General features: G+C 48.6%; 1 protein-coding gene across 1 annotated transcript in view; it reads right to left on the bottom strand.

Annotated features, from left to right (window-relative positions):
• CDK5 (cyclin dependent kinase 5) overlaps positions 1–20,618 on the bottom strand; it is a 312,730-nt gene that overhangs the window by 183,952 nt on the left and 108,160 nt on the right. Inside the window, exons 5-6 of the mRNA XM_069645972.1 lie at positions 16,862–16,918; positions 15,963–16,058 (exon numbers count right to left, since the gene is read on the bottom strand). Of these exons, the coding sequence (XP_069502073.1) occupies positions 15,963–16,058; positions 16,862–16,918 (153 nt within the window). The remainder of the gene's footprint in view (positions 1–15,962; positions 16,059–16,861; positions 16,919–20,618) is intronic.

Below are 20,618 nucleotides of genomic sequence, written 5' to 3'. Positions count from 1 at the left end.
ACAGGGAGGAGCTTACCTTACTGAAACAGATGGCGCAGGACAGCTCTTCCCATCTGCACCTCGTCTGCATGCTGCCTGGCAAGGCAGTAGTGGCGGGTAAACGTGTGGGGGACTGACCATGCCGCAGCTTGGCATATGTCCGTCAGCGGAATTCCTGCCCATAACGCTGTTGAGGAGGACATCGATCTTGTAGAATGAGCTCTAGGATGTCCTTGCAGTGGCCTTCCGGCCTTAGAGTGACAAAAAGCAATCGTCGACGAGACCCATCTAGCCAATCCCGGTTTAGAGATTGCTTTTCCTCTCGTCGACGGACCATATGCGACGAACAGTTGCCGAGTAGCCCTGATGTCTTGTGTACGATGTAGGTAGAATTTCAGAGCCCTCTTAACGTCCAGGGTATGAAGAGTTTTTTCTGCTGCCGATGATGGAGTGGCGAAGAAAGTAGGCAGAACCACGGATGAGTGTTTGTGATATACCGTCGGAACCTTCGGGACGAACATAGGGTTAGTTGCCAGGACTACCTTGTCCTTAAAGAATCTTAGGTAGGGCGAGTCCACGACCAGCGCTTGTAGTTCCGAGATACATCTGGCTGATGTGATAGCTATCAAGAATGCCAACTTCCACAAAATGAATTTTATGTCGGACGTGGCCATAGGCTCAAAAGGCGGTTTCATCAAGCCTGCCAACACTGTGTTGAGGCTCCACGTCGGGGGAAAACGTTTCGCTGGGGGAAAAGCTCGAAATAAACCCTGCATGAAGTGTTTTACCAGTCTGTCACTGAATAGAGGGGACGACTGCCTCTTCCTTGTGAACCTCGAGATGGCTGCCAGGTGTACCTTTATCGATGAGGGGGACAATCCCTTTTCTGCCAAGAGGAGCAGGTAAGGTAGAACTTGTTCCGGCGTCACCAACAATGGTTGTAGGCCCTGTTGTCCTCTACAACATTCACAGAATCTCCGCCACTTATAGGAGTAAGATTTGTTAGTAGAAGGGGCTCTAGCCGCCTGTAGAATTTTTTGGCAATCCTCTGAAATGTCTAAAGCGCCGAACTCCGAGAAGTCAGGAGCCAGGACGTAAGGTTGAGACTGTCCGGGTCGTGATGCCACACCGTGCCTCTGTCCCGGGATAGAAGGTACGGGACCTTTGGAAACGCTATGGGATGTTCCAGCGATAGGTGGAGGAGGTCTGAGAACCACGGTTGCCTCGGCCAGTATGGCGTCACTAGAATCACCCGGCAATCGTATCTGCGTATCCACTGTATTGTTGTCCGTATGAGGGGAAACGGGGGAAAAGCATAGAGGAACATGTCCGTCCATGGGAAGGAGAATGCCTCCCCCACCGAACCCTCTTGGGGCCATCTGCTTGCAAATTGCTCGCATTTCTTGTTGTCTTTGGTCGCGAAGGCGTCCAGAGGGGGGTGACCCCATTTCTCGAACACTTTCCTGAAGTGCCCGTGTCCATTTCCCACTCGTGTATCTGGGCCATGCTTTGCTGAGAGAGTCGGCTTGGCCGTTCCTCACTCCTGGAAGGTGATGAGCCACGAGGGAAATTTCGTGCTTCGATGCCCAATGCCATGTTTTCTGGGCTTCTATGGAAAGAGTCCTTGATCGTGTCCCTCCTTGTTTCCTCAGATAAAACATGGCTGTTGTATTGTCGGTCAGTATTCGCACTAGCAAACTCTTGATGTGTGGTAGGAACGCCTTCAAAGCCCATCATACCGCTCTGAGTTCCAGTACGTTTATGTGTAGGAGTGACTCCGTTGGAGACCAGCGACCTTGCGTTTGGAGAGCACCCATGTGCGCTCCCCATCCGGTTAGGGACGCCTCCGTAACTATGGTGCTCTGAAACTCCGGCTCCTGTAGGGGCACACCGTTGTTCAGATTGTGGGAACTCTGCCACCACTGAAGGGTCCGACGTAGCTTGTCGTCGTCGATGGATATCCTGTCCGACCACGATCCCTGAGCCTGTGTCCATCGGTCCGCGAGGAATTCTTGGACTGGCCTCATGAATAGTCAACAGTTTCTCACCAGATGGATGCAGGATGCCATGGCCCCTAGGACCAAAACATACTTTCTCACTGAGATCCTGGTGTTTCGCCGTAGCCGGGCCGCTTGTTGAATGAGTCTTGAGGTCCTGTCGAGAGAAGGTTTCACCAGCCCTAACTGGGTCTCGAACTGTGCCCCCAAGAATACCAGCGTTCTCGATGGCCGCAGAGAGGATTTCTCGAAGTTTATGGCGAATCCTAGCCGTTGTAGAAGCTGCATGGTGGCTTGCAGACTTGTGTTGGTCGACGTTGGGGAGGATCCCCTTACCAGCCAATCGTCGAGGTATGGGTATACATGGTGGCTTTGCTTCCTTAGCCAGGCAGCCACTGGAGCCAGGCATTTTGTGAACGTTCTGGGGGAGGTCTTGAGCCCGAAAGGAAGAACCGTGAATTGGTAGTGAGTTCGCCCTATTACAAAACGTAGGAATTTCCTGTGTTTCCGACACATTGGAATATGGAAATACGCGTCCTGTAAATCCAGGGACGCCAGGAAATCTCCCTTTTGAACTGCGCGGATCACTTCCTGCAGAGTGAGCATCTTGAATTTCAGGCTCTTTAAGGACTTGTTGAGATCGCGTAAGTCTAGAATGGGACGCCATTTGCCGTTCGGCTTTTTTACGACAAAGTATCTTGAGTAGACTCCTTGACCTCTCTGTGATGTTGGAACTAATTCTATCACGCCCTTCGCTAACATGAGTGTAACCTCTTGTTGCAGTACCTTCATATGGGACTGAGCGGTGAACGCAGGTGGGATTTGCGGAGGGTTGTGTTTGAATTGCAGAGAGTGTCAGTTTCTTATAGTGTCTAACACCCATTGGTCCGTCGTTATCCTTTCCCATTCGTCGGCATATGCTGAAACTCTTCCCCCCAGAACGGTTCGTGGTATGTCACTGCTGATCTTTATTTTGCTTGCCTCTCGACGACGATGGGTATGATGGTCGTTTTCTGGAAGACTGGAAGTTTCGTCAACGGTTAGCCGATTGTGAGGCACGTCGGTATCCCTGGGAGGGGTAAGCCGATCTGGCAAAGGATCTGTCTCCAGAAGAGAATCTTGAATTACCTGAAGCCCCTCTAAAGGGACGAAAAGACTTGTAACTTCTGCCACTCTGGAGGGCACCCAATGAACGTGCCGTGTCCGAATCTTCTTTCATTCCTTTTAGGGCCTCGTCCACCTTCTCACCAAAAAGAAGGTCTCCCTCAAAGGGCATATCCAAGACCTTGTATTGCACTTCTGGCGTGAAGTAGGTACACTTAAGCCATGACTGTCGACGCAATACCACCCCATTGTTGACTTGCTTGAAGCCTGACTCAGCGAGATCCACCGCGATGTTTATTGTGCGATTTGAGGCTTCCTCACCCTCCCGGACCAGTAGCATCGCCGCTTTCCTCTGTTCTTCTGGAAGATGATCAAGTAGCGGAGCTAGTCTGTGCCACATCTCCACATCATATCTGGCCACAATTGGCAGAGAGTTTGCGGCCTTTACTGTGGTCGCTCCCACAGAGAGCACTTTTTTGCCAAAGACATCTTGGCGTCTCGCTTCGTTCTCGGGAGGAGTCGTGCACTTGTGCTGTGCCTTTGCCTTCCTCGCCGCTGCCGCCGACACCACCGAGTACGGTGTTGGTTGGGAGGATAAACACTTGGGGGTAGACTCTGGAGCCTTAAACTTTTTTTCTAGGCGTCCTTTCACTGCTGGTTCTGAGAATGGGTGTCTCATTGTTTGCAACCCCTCTTTCCATACATGGTCTAGTATTGGTATCGAGAACACCGACCTCCTTCTCTTGCCCATGTGGTCGAACAAAAAACAGTCCTTTTTCTGTTCTTCCTGGGACAGACCAAATTCTTTGCATGCCTTCTCCATCATAGAATGGAATGACGCAATGCCGTCCGGAGGGGACGGGTGAGCTGGGCTTCTGGGGTTTTCCAACTCCGCCTCTGACTCCCAGGTAGGATCCCTGGAGGGGGATAATGAGATATCCGACATGGCTCCCCTGTCAGACTCCGAATCTGGCAGTTCACCTTCCTCCTGTGCCAGTGTTGAGATTGTCGTGCGTGGGTGCGTCGGTTGACGGGACGGGCCCGGCTCGTCGACGGGTGACTGTGGCAGGCTTGCCTGGGGGAGTCGCTGGTCCAACGACCGCAACAAGGACTGAAGCGTGGACAGAATATCCAATGACAAAACCGATTGAGGATTGAGGAGAGGGGCAGAAACCGGTGTAACGGATGCCCTCGTCGACGACTTGTCCGCCGCTCGTAGCCCTAGGTCTGTTGGGCCAGCAACTCTCTCGTTCTCGTCCTCCGAGGACAGCAACATAGCTTGTTCTTGTAGCAAAGCCTCCGGGGGGGTCGGGTCAAAGACTTCAGGCCTCAAGGCCTCCTGTAGGACCCACGTCGACGAGGCCCTCGTCGACACCATTGTCGACGGGACGGTGGATGCCCCCTGTGCAAGTGGCAGGGAGGTGGCCGATGACTGGACCACCGTCGACGACGTAGACTTCGCAGGTGGTTTTGGCAGTCCCGCCTTCTCCACACCGTGTCCGCTTCTACTCGACTCTCGACTCGTGGTCGATCTGTGATGATCGCCAGAGGAGGATTTCCTTTCCTTCTCATGCTTTTTTGATGAGGATGGTTTCTTTGCCGAGGAGTCTCTAGTGGAGTGACTTCCTGACGACTCTTTTTCCGACGGTTTAGATTTCTTCGCCGGTGGTTCCGACGAGGCCGCGCGGCGTGATGTTTTCGCCGACTGTGTGGAGCCCACCTCCGAGGGGGGGTATGCCCCCGCTCCATCATTCAGCCATGCCACCAGGCGTCGGTTCCGGTCTTTGAGGGTTTTTTGAGAAAACCCCTTGCATATGTCGCAGGTATCCGCCGAATGGTGGGGGTGGAGGCAATATATGCAGTCCATATGTCCGTCCCCCTCGTAAACCTTTTTTAAGCCGCACGTCGCGCATGGACGGAACAGCGCTTTTCCTGACACAGAGGACATTATACTACTCGAAATCCAATAACGCAACCTAGTACAAAACAGTAGACAACACGAGGAGATCCCACTACTTTGGAGACGGTTGAAATCTGAAGGGGAGCCGCGGGGGCGGGCCTCTTATACTAGCACGGCCTGCAGAGCATGCGTAGGCGGGTCCTAGAAGGACGTAGATAGGACACAAAAGCGTCGAAAGTTTTCCTTTGGAAAAGGCTATATATGTGTACCGAGGGGTCCCAGTCTGACGACGGGGAATATTCTAAGCATGTGAATCCATGAAAGATCCAATGCTGGAGAAATAACTATAACCTTTACAATTTTCTCCCTTGTCACCATCCCCCTCCCTCCACACATCAGAGAAATCCCAGGCGTCATCATACACACTATCAGTCTTTTCATTGCACTAAGCGTTTGTTCCCATGCATCCATATATCTTTCTAGATCTGAGACAAGCCTGTCTTTTCCGTTTCATCCATCCCGGCGAGGCTTGCTTTCCTTGAGTATCAGAGACAACTTAAAAAAAGATAAACTGTGTTGTGGTCTGCCCCTCCCTCAGTCCGGGCTCAGCACTTTTGGCGGCTCTCTGTGCGCTACTTAGTATTCCAAAAAGGGACGCCAAACCATATCTATGTGGGAATGAGATTCTAATAAGTCTGCTGTGATGCTTTCCATCTGGTAAATGGAGTGTGCCTTCGCTAGCCATTCCCCTTTAGTTGGCAATGCACTACATTTCCATTTGAATATCAGGCATACTCTGGTTCCTAATAACACGTTCCTGGGCATGTGGGATAGTATAGTATGTGTGTCCTCCCCTTCAGTTTCAATCCAGACCAGTAGGAGCAGTGGGGTAAGCCCTCAAGAGATTCCATCTATATTGTGGATCCACCCCAAGATTTCCTTCCAAAAAGCTTGCACTTTCACACATCCCCACCATTGATGCCAATAGTCGCTGATTTCCCCGCACCCCCTCCAACAGAGCAGGGTGACCCCGGGAATATTATTTGACAACCGCTGTGGAGTGAGGTGCCATTACATTTTGTATTGCATGGATATGGAGATGTTCCACACAGCTCTATGTATTACAGGCCATATATCTGGTTGTTCTTGCAAGTTCAGTTCCCTTTCCCATTTGTTTTGAGGGGTGGGTTGTGTAAGATGGCCCCTGGTGAGTAAGGCGCTATACAGTTGGGCAATCAGCCCCTGCGCTGGCTTAGGATGAGCTCAAACGCTGTTAGGGGCCTTCGGAGGTAGTCCCCCCCAGCGCGGATACTTAAAACACTCCTTAGTTGAAAAAAAGAGCAATGGTGCTATAGCTAAGCCATGCTGCGCTTCTTCCAATTCTGCCTTAGAGAGGTAAGTGCCCGCCTTCCACATCTGCCCCCACCCCCACCAGACCCTCCTCATATTGTGGTTGGAAATGTTGGACTTCTATTATCAGATCTCGAATGGGGGGAGCCCATATACAACTTAGGGGTAAAGGCCAAGACACCACCCCCTTCATAGTTTGTGAGGGACGCCATAGGGACCACAGTACTTCTAGAATTGGATGCTCTCGAGTTCTGCGGGGTAAGGTACGATATGGGAGACTGGTGCAAATTAATAGTTTTCCAGGTCTACCGATTGTTTTTCTGTGTTCTCCCACAGGTGATCTGCCAAAACGCAGTGTTGGGAGGCCCTGTAGAATTCGAACAGGTCGGGGTATCCCATTCCTCCCTTGTCTTTTGGAAGGGTCAAGGTTGCGTAGGAGACCCAGGGTCTCATGTCTGCCCATAAGTAAGACAAGAGGGATTGTTTAACCTCTGTGTGGAAGGCCGCTGGGAAGGCAACCGGGAGAGATTGAAAAAGAAACAGGAATCGCAGGATTATATTCATTTTAATTGATGCGAATCTTGCGGCCCACGGGAGCGACAACGTAGACCACATCTCCATATCTGCCTTGACCACGCGCCATAGGGGGCCGTAGTTTGCATCAAATAGGTTTGCCAAGTTCTTTGTGATTTCCACCCCTAGATATCTTAATCTTGTGGTATGCAGTTTGAAGCCCCATTCCTCTACCAGGTGTTGTGGAAGAGTTGCATCCGGTTGGAGCGTTAGTGCTAAGGTTTTGTTTAAGTTAGCAAGGAACCCTGACAGCGCTCCATATTCCCCCAAGAATGCAAACAAGGCAGGCACGGATTCAGACGGCTGAGAAATATAAGCCAAGATGCCATCAGCAAATAGCACCAATTTGTTCTCCCCATCCCCCCTCCTTATTCCATGAATTTGTGGATCTGTTCTAAACGCCATAGAGAAGGGTTCGACCACAAGAGCATACAAAAGGGGGCAGAGGGGGCAACCCTGTCGTGTACCTTGTATCAAACTAAAGAGCTCTGATGCCACTCCATTAACCAAAACTTTGGCTGTGGCATTGCAATACAATGCTGATACACCTGATATCCAGGTGGCACCCAGCCCGGCCCATCTCATGACTGCGTGCAGGAAGGGCCATTCGACACGGTCGAACGTCTTCTCCGCGTCGATCGACATGAAGATAGAGCAGTCCTCAATTTCGCCTATGGTGGCCATGAGATCTAGGGTTTTGCTGACATTGTCCACGCCCCGTCTATCCCGTATGTAACCGAACTGATCAGTGTGGACCAGTTGAGGCAGGATATGGGCCAACCGGTTGGCTAAAATGCTTGCGTAGATCTTTGCGTCCACGTTTATAAGTGAGATTTGACGGTATGATGCACATTCTGTGGGATCCTTACCTTCTTTAGATATAACTGCTAGTCCGGGTTTGGTGAACGATGGCGAGGCGTGGCCTGTTTCTATAATTGAATTGAAGAGTTTTGCTAAGAAGGGCCTCAGGGAATTAGAGTTGGCTTTATAAAAGGCTTGAGTATATCCGTCCTGCCCTGGTGCAGAGCCTGCTTTCATTTTGGATATGGCCACTTGAATTTCATCTGTGGTAATTGGGCTATTGAGCATGTCTAGATGTTCTTGTGATATCGTCTAGCAGGGGAACCTGGAGAGATGCTGCTCTATGTCCATCTCCGCGCCCGCCCCCTCGTCTGTGTATAGGGAGGTGTAAAACCTAGAGAAGCGTTCTGTGATGTCCCTCGGGTTCGACAGGTCTTGACCTATTTCATTTCTAATTTTAGGAATTGCCCTATCCGCTCTTTGCCTCCTTAAGCAGTTAGCCAACATGGTGTGGGCCTTGTCCCCCCTCTCATAGAATATATGTTATATATTGTTCTGCCAGATATCCCTTAGTTCCCCCCAGAGCTCGCTGATCTGAAGCAGGATTTCCTCTTTCCCTGTGGGACTTGGCCAGAGCTCTATTTCCCTACGGGTTATCTCTGATTTCAGCACTTTTTCCCTTTGCAGCCTAAGCTGGTTTTCGTGTGCCCCCTCGGCGATCAGGCCCCCCCCAATCCCTGAATCGTAGCTTTTGCTGCCTCCCAGACCGTGTTCAGTGGAAGCTCCCCTGTGTCGTTCATTGTGAAGTAATCTCTTATCGCTTTGGTAAGAGTTTCCATAAATAGTGGGTCCTTGTAGAGGGTATAATTGCATATCCACCTACGCTCTGTGCAGGGGGTGGGGACTCAGATCTAGTTCTGGGCAACAGAGCATGGTTGGTCCAGGCCACTATTTCAATAGCTGTATTTAATATGGACCATTCACTCTCAGCCCCTATTAATAAGTAATCTATTCTCGAGTAAGTGAGATGGGGGATGGGGGAATAAAAAGTGAATGCCCTCTCCGCTGGGTGTGTTGCACGCCATGTGTCTATCAGGTGGCTAGATCTCAATTGGCTGAGGAATTTTCCCCCCCAACAAGCCATTTGGTGCTTGTGCGTCCTGTCTCATAGTGTCCCAATCCATGTTTGGGTTCGCTAGAACATTAAAATCTCCACAACACACCAGGGTGCCCTCCCTCCAACCGCCTAGGAAGTCAAAAAGGGACTCGCTAAAGTGGGTCCGATTCTGATTGGGAGCATATACCGCACACACAAAGAGTGATTGAACGTGACTGTATCTTGCCCTTCAGGGACAAAAATTCTCCCTACCTGACTATGAGTTTTCTCTATTTGGAAGCCTATCGTTTTCCTATATACGATTCCCACCCCGCCCTTGTTTTCCCCAGAGGGCCATAGTGTTCCCCCTATTTCTCTGCCAGCGATTCAAAATTCTTTTTCCCTGGCATATTTTGTCTCCTGTACTAACAGTATGTCGAGTCTAGAGAGTTTAAACTTTCTTGCTAGCATGGAGCGCTTTTGCAGGGAATTGAGGCCTTTAACGTTGAGGGTCCCACATGTTATACCATCAAGCGATACCATGTTGATGTTTCAGACATCGCACGGTTTGCTCACCGGGGTGTACAGGCCCGGTATAAGTATAAGGCTTGTGCATGGACAGATTTGAGATCAGCAACTTTTGCAGTCGAAATGGTAAACGGACAGTTTTTCTCTCTGGATGTGCATTCCCACCCCCCCCTCCCCTTTTCCCCTGGAAAAATGCTGTTATGAGCGCTTCTCAACAACCGAGATGCCCTTAGAACAAAGAAAATGGCCACACTACAGGGGCCCCTCTGCTGGTTTGTAAACAAACCTTCATAATAGAACTAGATGCAATGACGAGACATTCCCGCAACATAATCTTCATTAACAATTTCCAAACCCTCATGACATAGCTGAATTTTTACACTTCCTTTTCCCATTATGATCCCTACATGGGTAGTTCCATTTCCACAAACATGATTAATCATTTGTTTCGCTCATAACAGTGCGACGACACTCTCCAGGCAGTTTTCTTCTGACACGTGAATATCCATAATGGACAGTGCTCTCAGGGCGTGTTGCAACGCTTGTACTTCCTGGTTCACGTGGCACGTCCCCTCTTCGGGGACGAGAGGGTAGCTCTGTGCAGAGGGTCTGTGGGTTTCCTGGATTTGTCCCAGTCAAGAGCTTGATGACCCCACTTGTAGGCTCTCCAGGACTCCTCTTGCTTCCGCTTCTGAAGTGACACAATATCCCTCTCCATCGTGTTCAAAGCTAAGAGAGAAAATCCCCAGCGATAGCGTACTTCGTGCTCTTGTAACCAAGCTGTCAGTGGGCGGCAGCCTCTTCGCTTGTTCAGCGTGGCAGCGGAGGTGTCCTGGAAAATCTTCACACTTGATCCCCCAAACTCTATAGGTTCTTGATCTTTCGCCTTTTGGAGAATGTCTTGCCTTTGCCGGTAGTAGTGACACTTGAGTACAGATCTAGGGCCATTTGGGTAGCCTCCAGCTCTGTGGATTCTATCAAATTCCATGACAGGGGTTTCCGTGGGGCCGAATAGGGTTGGGACCAGGGCTTTGACGCTGCTCTCTAAACCCGACAGAGTTTCACCTTGCTTCTCACCGAGGCCCATTATGCGTATGTTTGACCTCCGTTCTCGGTTTTCCAAGTCGTCAAGTTTTAGGTCGATGTCTCATTCTGTTCTAGGTCTTGGAACCTGGCCTCTCAGTTCATTACTGCGAGATCCCCTGTTAGTTGGTTGTCCTCCACTGCTTCGATCCTGTCTTCCACTTTCACCATCCTGGCTTGCAGATCTGAGACGGTTTCTATGAGGCTGGATTTAATTGAACCGATTTCTACGAGCAGGAGGCGGATGTTTGCTTTCCTGGCGCTTTATCTGTAATTTCTGGGTATTTCCGTTGAGCTTTGGACTTCGTCTTGCTCCATCTGCCTTCGATGGCGGCTGAATTACCGTAGCTTCACAAGAGTAGCAGGATCCAGGACCCTAGGAGCTAGGTGAACTAGAATGGACAGTGCTATAGGAGCCCTGTGTGACTCCTCCAAGGACCGAGTGTACTGGTCACTTTTTTACCAATATTGGAGATGTTTACTGTTGTTGGGGTAATCTCTGGTGCCTGGTTCCTCTTTAGCAAGCACTTGTTTCCCCCTTCCTCCGTTACACAATCACCTGTGTCCCCCCCAGTCTCTGATTTACACCACTGCCCCCGTATTCCTCTACCTGCAAATCGGTGGCAGAGTCTCTTTAAGGGGACCACCTGGGTCTGGGGAAGGCGATTTTGTCTGAGTCAACTCTTTTAGTTTATTATATGTTCTTGCCACCCAAGACTGTAGAGTTTTCGTTTTCTGGAGAGGATAGGTTGATGCAGTGCTAGTTCACTCTCTCCTTGGGGCTCCTTTAACAATGTGTATGCCCCCCTTCACCTCTTGGGGCTCCTAAGACGATTGATGTGCTTCTCTACAGTTCTTGTTGTCCCACGTCACGCTCTCTGGACTCCAGGGGCACCTTTGGGCAGCGCTTGTTTACTCTCTTGGTGGCAGCTCCAAGGTGATGGTGCTGCTGACACTGTATATTGCTTGGAAGTTTATGCAAAGGAGCACGCTGCTGCGCTGTTAACTGGTGTGCAGAATGATGTCGCTGCAGACTCTGCACATTGCTTGGAGGTTTATGCAGGTGGGTGTGCTGCTGTGCGTGTCGACAGGTGTGCAGGTGGGCTAATGCCTATTCTGTTCTTGGTCGTCCAGAGGGCTGATAGTGCCTGAGCATTACCAAAGGCAGCGCTGGAATGAGTGGGGGGAGCGCACAGGAGGGCCGGTTCGTGAGATCTTTTGTGCCAGCGGGAGGGTTTTGCATTCCGGGCTCGGTAGCATTGGCCAGCGGTCGCTGGGGCTGGGTGCCGCTCCTGTGTGCGGTCGGCATAGGGTCCCTCACTTAAGTGGCGCTTCTAGTCTGCACGCGACGGGGGTGTCACTGCGGGGAAGTCCACTCAGAGGCACCTGGGAGCCTGAGCTTCTTACCTGCTGGGTGGAATTCACGCTCTCCTCTCCCTGCTTCGCACACTCACATATTCTGCAAGGTCAGTCAGGTTACTCTTCCCATTCTGCGGGTATCCCGGGGCTTCTTTGCCTCCTCTCCCCTTCCGATCGCTCTGATGTCAGATGTTACAGCAGCTCCAGAAGGACGCCTGGATGCTGTTCACTGTTTGTTGACATCCACCATTTTGGTGGTTCCATTTCGGGGCCGCTCACTGGATGAACTTCGGTGTGTATTTGATGAAGTCGGGCACGGTTCCGCTTCTCTTTTCTTCAGTCAATGGCCCTGCTAGTCAGACGTGGAAGCGTACCTTGCTCATAAAAAATGCTTTCTAAGGGGTATGGGACGCCATTATTTGCAGCCTGGAGAGGGAGACGACGGCTCAAGCAGCCATAACGTCTGCACCCCCTGCTGGTCTCCTCCTCTTTGTTATTTTTGAGCGCCTCCCCCATTGCATTGCCATTTTTAAGATAAAATCCCAAATCCTCCCCATCCCCAATACAAATGGACATCCTTGTTTGGAAGTTGAGATAGTTACACATGTTTCTTATTTCATCTAGCCATTTGTCTAATGGGGCCTTCACATCTGTCCCCCCCCTTTGCATTACAAACATTTAACAAACGCCATTTTTCGCCTTTGTCCAAGAAACATCCAATATTAACAAAGTAGCAGATGCAAAAGATTTCATAATCTTACTATATCCCAGATATTTCTAGATGTAAGTGACTACACCAAGACCATTTCTCCCTTTATTGCTCAGAGTAGCACTGGCGTGAAAGAATAAATAATTCTTAAGGTCACAGGGGATAATAGACCACTTCTTTTGTAACATCAGGATATCATATTGAGACAAGTCTGGATTTTCAGGAAGGGTGATTATTCATGATATATTCCCCTGTGCATATCCCCCTGGTTCAAGATATCAATTCCTAGGAGACGGGTCTTAACTGCAATTTCCCATAGACTTGCAATGGGCTGCAACCTCTTCTTTTGGGTCCATCTCCCAACCTCTATAACTCCTCCATGGGGTCTCCTGTACACTTCCTAGGGGCCGATTGTCACAGACTCCACACCTGTGGTGTAGATCTGTACTTACCTCCTTCAGTGTGGTTGGGCTTTAACTTTTAAAATTATATCATATGGAATTGGGAACGCACACTGGAACTCTACTAAATCTGACTCTTGGATATTTCTATTGGATCCCCTAAGGAATCAGTGAGCTCTGGACAAATATTGTCCATGTCTGTACTAACCTATGATTTTCCAGCCAATTTTAAACTTATCCCTTTTATTTCTACAATGTTAAAAAGTACATGAACCTCTGTAATTGCAACAGATGGGAATGCCATGAAATGTTTTCTGGTAGGTGACTATTGCGGAAATGTTCATTAGCTCTTAGAAGTTTTTGCTAAAGTTAACTGTAGTCCCATTCACTCGGAAGCCTTAATGTATTGTTCTCAGTTACTGGGCGTTAATACTGTTCTAAGTCCTGAGGAGGTCTAAATTATTGGTAAGTTGCGTTTCAGGCCTATTGTTTGTAAATCAATGTGTCCCTCAGTGAACAATTACGTTTCCCTTTTAATCCCATACACGTTAGGCGATGACCACCAGACTTAGGGTATTTCACATTAACAAGAGAGAAGCATTACTCACCGCAGCCCAAATCGATAGGAACACCAAACTCATATCCATCAGAGGAAATAACGGAATGTTCAAATGATGTGCACCAAAAGGGGGTAGGGCTAAGGGTAGCCTTCCACTACGATAACCCATCCCCGGGGGAAAAGACAGATCGAGATTGTGCCTCAGAGTTGGGTGGAACAAGGACACAATGGGGGAGGAGGGAAGAGCTGAAACAGGAATTCAAGGATACAAAACACCTACAGGAGCAAGACACAGTGAAAGTTGTTCCAGTGAGGTGACGCACCATGAGACAAAGTGAAGGATGGAAGCTGGAGAGGAGTGCTGAGGAGTCTGAGGAGTAGTTGGATAGAGGTGGGTGGGTCAGGGTGGGTGGACAGAGAGGCCGGGTGGTGGGGGTTGGTGGGATGCCAAAGGAGAGGCAGGGTGTGGAGAGTTAAGAGACAGAGACGTGGGGGTAGGGGGTGGGGGGTGGGGTGGTAGACAGAGAGAGGTGATGTGGGGGCAGGGTTTGGTTTGAGACCAAGAGTGGCCGGGGAGGAGGAGTGAGGGACAGAGTGGCAGGGGGTGGGGGAGAGACAGAGCGAGATGCGGGGGACCAAAAGAGGCAGGAGGATGGGGGGGACCAATAGAGTCGCAGGGAGGATATGAAGGAATTGTAGAGGGGAAGGTTGGAGGTAGGAGGAGGTTATAGAGATAGGGGTGTCAAAGACTGTGGAGACAGAGAAGGAGAAAGAAGGAAGAGAGTAGAGGGATTGAGATGACCAGAGGGAGAGAAGGAAGGAGAGATGAGAGATGGAGGAGGAGAAAGCGGAGTAGTCAGCAGGGAGGCAAAATAAGGGAAAGGATTGAGAGGGTGGGGAGAGACAGATAGAGGGGAAGAGGGGTAAACAGAGGGGGAGGGGGAGACCGACAGGCACCATTCAGATCATCATCTTACTGAGGGACACCCATAAGACATCCTGGAGGGAGTTTGTTATATAAGGTGTTGTTTAGAGGAGAGACTAGGCAGTAGGGTATACTGATTTCTAGGACTCATGCTAACACTTGTGATAGAGGGAGCCCACGGGAGATTGATGGACCAGCTAGAAATACCCTTTAGTCCGATCTACCTGGTGCCTCTAATGCAATGCACTGTATAGTCAATCTTAAAGTGGTATTAATAAATATCCTTGAACCATCTGTAAAACTCTTGAGATCGTTAAGGCCATCTGTGACAGAGTGAATTATTTGCAATTCGGGATCACCCCAGCCTTATCACAGCTTAGAATAGCCAGAAAAAGACTGGTAGGTCTTCCAGAGTCAGGGACTTGGCGAGTGTTGGCAAGCAGGATGTCTATTTCAGTGAATGCAAAAAGAAATATTTGCAATCCCAATCCTGAAATTGGAGCATTCTCAATATATGTCATTAGGAATGCCTATGTCAAAATCCCAGTAACTACTATTGCAATGACTCTCTAAGAACTCATCTAACTTGATGGTATAAACAGTGAAGATATCAAAACGTAGTCAACAATGGGACATATGCTCATGAAACCTCAGTTGTACTTAACTGTTAATCACACAGATTGAACTTGTATCCTTTGAGCCTTACTGTATGTCCTGCATTGGCTCTAATGTTCTCTGACTGCACATGTTCAGCTAAATATTTGTTTGACAGTTCATTTACACCCATGCACACCCCCTTGGAAAAGCTGCATGCCAGCCCCCTTTACTCACAAAAAAGGCAAATACACCCAATAAACAAATAGAGTAAAAATACTGCCAATAATGGAAGGAAATGGACAAATGGGAGCCTGCCATGCTGACTGCAACCGTAGCAAGAGGTCCACTTGCCCCCTGAAGTGACAAACCACCACGGCAGAGGTATGGCATGGCCGTTCGCCATGCCTGCACACTCACAATCATCACATTGTGGCTTTTGGCTACGGTGCACCCTGAAACGGCCTGTGGCCATGGCCACTGTGCCATGCCATGGGGCCTTCCAAGAGTTGTTAGACTCCACGCCTATAGGAGGGTCTGCGGGCCAACACCCTGCTCCACTGTTCACATCCTGGAGCCAAGAAGCAGATGTAGTCTGCCGATCTCATGGTGGCCAATGTTCTATACAAGTGACCCAGGGATCAATGGCCATTTTTTATTTTTAAGGGTCATACTGGCTCTCTTTCATGACATAGATCTACAGAGAGAGCAAGAGGGGCTTTTTAGAACAAAACAAAAAAAAAAACAGTATTGGGTGCTAGCACCACACACGTTTTACCAAGTGGGTACAAGAGTTCCTCCCTCTAACAACATAATATGCACCATATGTTGTTTGCTACACATGGTACTGAAATAAGACTGCAGAAACCACACTGTACTCATGGCACTCACTTCACTCGCCATTCTGTACATTAATCACCAGAAAGGCACATCATTGTATTGAAAACATGGCACTGAATCTGTTCTCCACTAATACACACATTTCACACAATTGAATTACTCACCCTGTTAATGAGGAGGTTCTGTGGCTTTAGGTCTCTGTGAAGTACGTTGCGTGTGTGGCAGAATGCCAGTCCCTTCAACAACTGGTACAAAAAGGACTGGAAAGAGAAAAAGGAGTCAAAGATAGCATGGGCAGGGAGACAGCACTGTGCAAAATGGCATTGAAGCGTATATGGAGTTGTGAGAGTGGGAACAAAAAGACAGACAGATTTGAGCATGCATGGAAAGGCAGTTAGACCATTACAGGAAAGCAGGAAAATATAGCCAAAGCTGACATGGGAAGAAGAGACTGTCCAGTCAAAGTGGGTGTAAGAAGGGAAATCAGGTCCGAAGGAGGCCTGGCAAAGTAAACAGGGCAGTATTTTATATCACGGTGCAAGTGCCCAATGAGAGCAGGCATGCAGAGAAGGCACGCCCGTCTCAGAAGAGTTAAGAAGGGCAGACAGCCATAGAGGTCAGAGAAAGGGAAACCAGACCAGCAAGTGGGCATGGGAAGGAAAGACAGGATGGCCAGTGCGGGTACCACACAGGAAATCAGACAAAGCAGTGGGTGGGTGCATGCATATAATGTGTGCTTGCGGATTGGGGGGGAGGGGGGTACTGGTGTATGTGCATGTAAGCACACAAATATGGAGGGAATGGGGAAGTGTCTGTAGCCAATGCTAGCCAGTTCAGGCGACACTTATCCTGGCTAACCCTGCTGCATATTGTCCAAGGCCAGCAATTGACTTCCCCACAGGATGAGGCTTAACTCTGCCCTATATATTTCCACTTAAGCACTGCAAAGCATCATGAACAAACACAGTAAACCACGTGAATAATTTCAGTACATTCATCACAGTAGACACCACTACAGTAGTGAGAAATCACCATGGAAATGATGATCTGATGCCTCACTCACCTTCACTATTTCTGGGTCTAGATCACCATTGCAGCTATCAAAATACTTCTTCAGATCCTACAAGAGACATGCAAGCACAGAGTCAAAGGCTCTTTCTGAGACATTTGGGCCCACAGAGATACATTTATATTGATACAGATCATAAAGAGAATTGCCCCTTTTTTCAGTCCCACAAATCAAAAAGTAGAGATGATTGCTTGCAAATCCTTTTTAGGTGGTGGGAACTCAATTCCCAAAGAATAAGGCAGGTGTTTCTGAACAACACTACAGCGCACAAATGCAACACAATCTATTGACTTATTCATCCAGTGGTTTATGGAGGTGCACAAGCCGTGCGGATATAATCAGAGACCAGTAGATCCTTTGAAGGGATCAGGTCCTTGTTAGGGAGAATTCTCAGAAATGTGCCAATTCCCTCCACCTTAGCAACTTTTCTGCATTTTGAGGACTTGATTTGTATAACCTGGAAGAGAGTGTGACCCTTTTCCCCACTATCTCATGTATTTTATTGTGATTTTGAACACTGTTTCTTTTGGTTGTGGAGTCTGACAAACTCCATAGACATAATCTTTTACATTGTGTCACACAGCACCTTCAGTGCAGTGGCACAGGGAAGTCTTTCAGATTTCCCAAACGTTTAAATACCTTCGGCTTGGATAAACTACTGTTTCCAAGAGCAGTAAAGTGAAATTGACTTTACTTAGCATTGTAACTTTCTAGACCCAGCACACCCTATCTTACGTGCTATAGGGGTTACCTAGTATCCCCTTTGTCTAGTTTCTCATGTAACATGTTTTAGGTTACCCTTTCCTCACAGAATGGCTGATGGCAGTGGTTTTGTTTGAACTACCATAGTGTATCTTTACCGCTGGCTGCGTTTGCAGCTAAAGTAAAGCGCACACGGGAGCCATCTTTGTCAAAATGGCGCCCTGTCGTATTTTTTTGCCATTTCTTTGTGGAAGGTCCTTCTTGAGATTTACTCTGCGCGCCAAACCAGGTTTGGTCTCTTTGTTCATTTCGCTTTTGGCGGGGTTCCTGGAGTGAAACCCGCCTCTGGCTCCAGAGTGTCTGGGGTAGGCAGGAAGTGAGGGAGGAAGGTGCCCGAAAATCCCTGTGCTTAGTCTCCTAGGAGACCCAAATGCACTCTGTGGTGTGCAAGGACAGCCACCCTGCTGGGTGATTGACAGCTAGGCTGGAATGAATGGGAGAGAACTGAATAAAAGGCAAGTCCTTTGGCTTGGAAGGCAGAGTCGACTACTGGACGAAGGAACCGATGAAGAACTTGAAGAGGATGCCTGCTGCAGTGCCGAAACGCCAAGTTTGCATCGACAGAGAAGCCCCTGCAAGGACGACTTCTCCCCTTGAGTTGGTGGGACCAATCAACTCCAAAGTAAGCCACCTGGACATCCATCTCGGAGCTGGTTGAATTCCCACAGAGTTGCTGCTGGAAACCGTATAGCCAGGGAGAGGAACACCAAATTGTGTGCGTTGCTTTTAAGCTGGCCTAGAGCTTTTGGAAGATCCTGCGGACTCCCACGAAGCAGGACTGACCAAGCCTGAGCCCCCTCAACAGAGTGCGGGACCCCAGAAGCAAGGAAAGTCCATCTCAACAGCCAGGAACCGCAGTGTTGCTATTTGCGGTAGACGCAAGGAGCTGAAACACTGAACAGCCACTGAAAGTGAAGTTTGCCGGTTGCGAGTTTTGACCGTCCCAGTGCATTGCAGGAGGCCCCCGACATCCTCCCTCGTGTCCCCACGACTGAGGCCCAGGAACAGTGAGACCTGCAGAGCTGCACAGGAACAGCAGTCATCTGCTGCATCTTTTCTTCATCTTTAAAGGTACTGTAAAAAGTCTGAGAGAATGTACCTCTTACTGTAGAGTGCTTGCCACTTCTGCAACTCACAAGTATAATCAGCGTGTGGCCCTACATTTGATTCTTCTTTTTATCAAAGACTCCTAAGAACTTCTGCAAAGACTTTTCCATTTACTTACTAGAAGTGCTTCATCCTATACAAGACTTTTGCCCATTGACTTTGGCTTAGCCCATTGAAATGAATGACTCTTCTAGGAAAATCTAAACGTACTTGCCTGCTTAAGAATATTTGTGGTCTCTTGTTCTAATAACCTTCGTATTTTACCAACATTTAAGAGTATTCTAAATGCCAACAGTAAGATATTAATGTCCCCGGCACCCTTGCTATTGACGTAGTCTGTGGGTGTAGGTTGTGTCTGTGTCTTCACTGATTTAGAAACTCACAGTGTACAGTATTGAAGTGTATTTGTGTGTTACTATTCTATTCCTCCCTTCTGAAGAAGGCTTTATAACTGACTGCTAAATAAATTAATAATTGTTTATGTAAGAAACTTTGAGTGTAAGAGTTGATTTGAATACCTGTAACTGTGAATATCTTTGTGTAACTCCACTACAGCTCACATATCCCCTCTTGAGATAAGCCTGGCTGCTCAACACGCTACCAAAAATGTGTAGTACAAGCTTATACCAAAGGTTCGGTCACCTATACCTGTAGTCAGAATTGTGTGTAGTGGTCCCAGAGGGTACTGCATACAAAGTCTGCCTAACAGTCCCGACCATCCAACCAAGGAGGAGTGAGGTTAAGATGGTCTCAATGGACCCGCAATAGCCTCTTCCAAATTACATGGGGAAGTGGATTAATATCATGGTGGCATGTTTCTACATTGTTGGTCCCTATCAAAACAACCCTACATTCAGCTGATTGTCCAATATACAGTTCTTGAGTGACTCCTTTTTCCCCCCACTTTTTTTTTTTTTTAACAGTCTTTTTATTTATTTATCTATTTTTGTTACAACTGGCTGCGTTACTTTCAAGAGACTTGCGAAAGGGGAAATAAATGATCTGGCAGTCGTAGGTTCTAGGGTCCGTGCATCGGAGAACTAATTACAACACTGATATTCACTGACTGGAAATCCTTACATTCAGGTGTTAGGGAGATGTATCATTGTTATGCTTCATCCCCTCTCCTAGTGAGAGGCTCAGCACTTTTTGCTGGACTTCTGGACATTTTCCTGGAATCCTGAGCCTTTTCCCACTCATTCATTCTATGGGCTCTGTCTTTTGGAACTTATTCTTTGTATTTTTACCTGTCCTATGGAGTCTATTCTTCTACATAGCACTTAAAAGCATCTGTATTATACTATTGCAGCACACAGCTCCTTGTGGGCAGTGTTGCCAGGGACCCTCGAGGTCCTCCTTTGAGATTCCTTTCTTTATCCTTGAGTAGCTACAGTTCTTCAGGATAGATATCTCTCCTTAAACGTTATAGTCTGAGAGACTGACACACACCACCGTATGTGGAGTTCCAAAGAGATACCTAGTATTCCACTTCTCACTGCTCCTGTGACCTTTTAGCCACATAGACAATGTCCTAGTTATGGCTGGTGGCAGTGGACGTGTTCTACTAACCATTGTGTGATTTTTCTACAGCAGGCTATGTCCACAGCCACGGTAGTGCACAATAGAGGCCACCCAAGTACCAACTTGGGGCCTCCCTTCTTTATTCACCATTACTAGTGTGTTGTTCTTGGTCAGCCCTTCTTCTACCATTCTGGGAGGGGGAGGCCCGTGTGTGCGTTTTGCCTTTGGCGGGAACCCTTGGGTGTCCCCGCCTAGGCTCCAGAGTGTCTGGGCAGGCAGGAAGTGGGGGGAGGAGTTTTCGACCCCCGTCCTTTGTCTGCCAGAGTGCCTGAATGGGACCAGCTCCAACTGGGGGTCTGGC

This window comes from Ambystoma mexicanum, chromosome 2p, assembly GCF_040938575.1.
Source record: "Ambystoma mexicanum isolate Mex_15411 chromosome 2p, UKY_AmexF1_1, whole genome shotgun sequence".
Classification (NCBI taxonomy): domain Eukaryota; kingdom Metazoa; phylum Chordata; class Amphibia; order Caudata; family Ambystomatidae; genus Ambystoma; species Ambystoma mexicanum.
The sequence above is the reverse complement of the archived record's forward strand: the minus strand, read 5'-3'. Positions and strand labels throughout refer to the sequence as shown.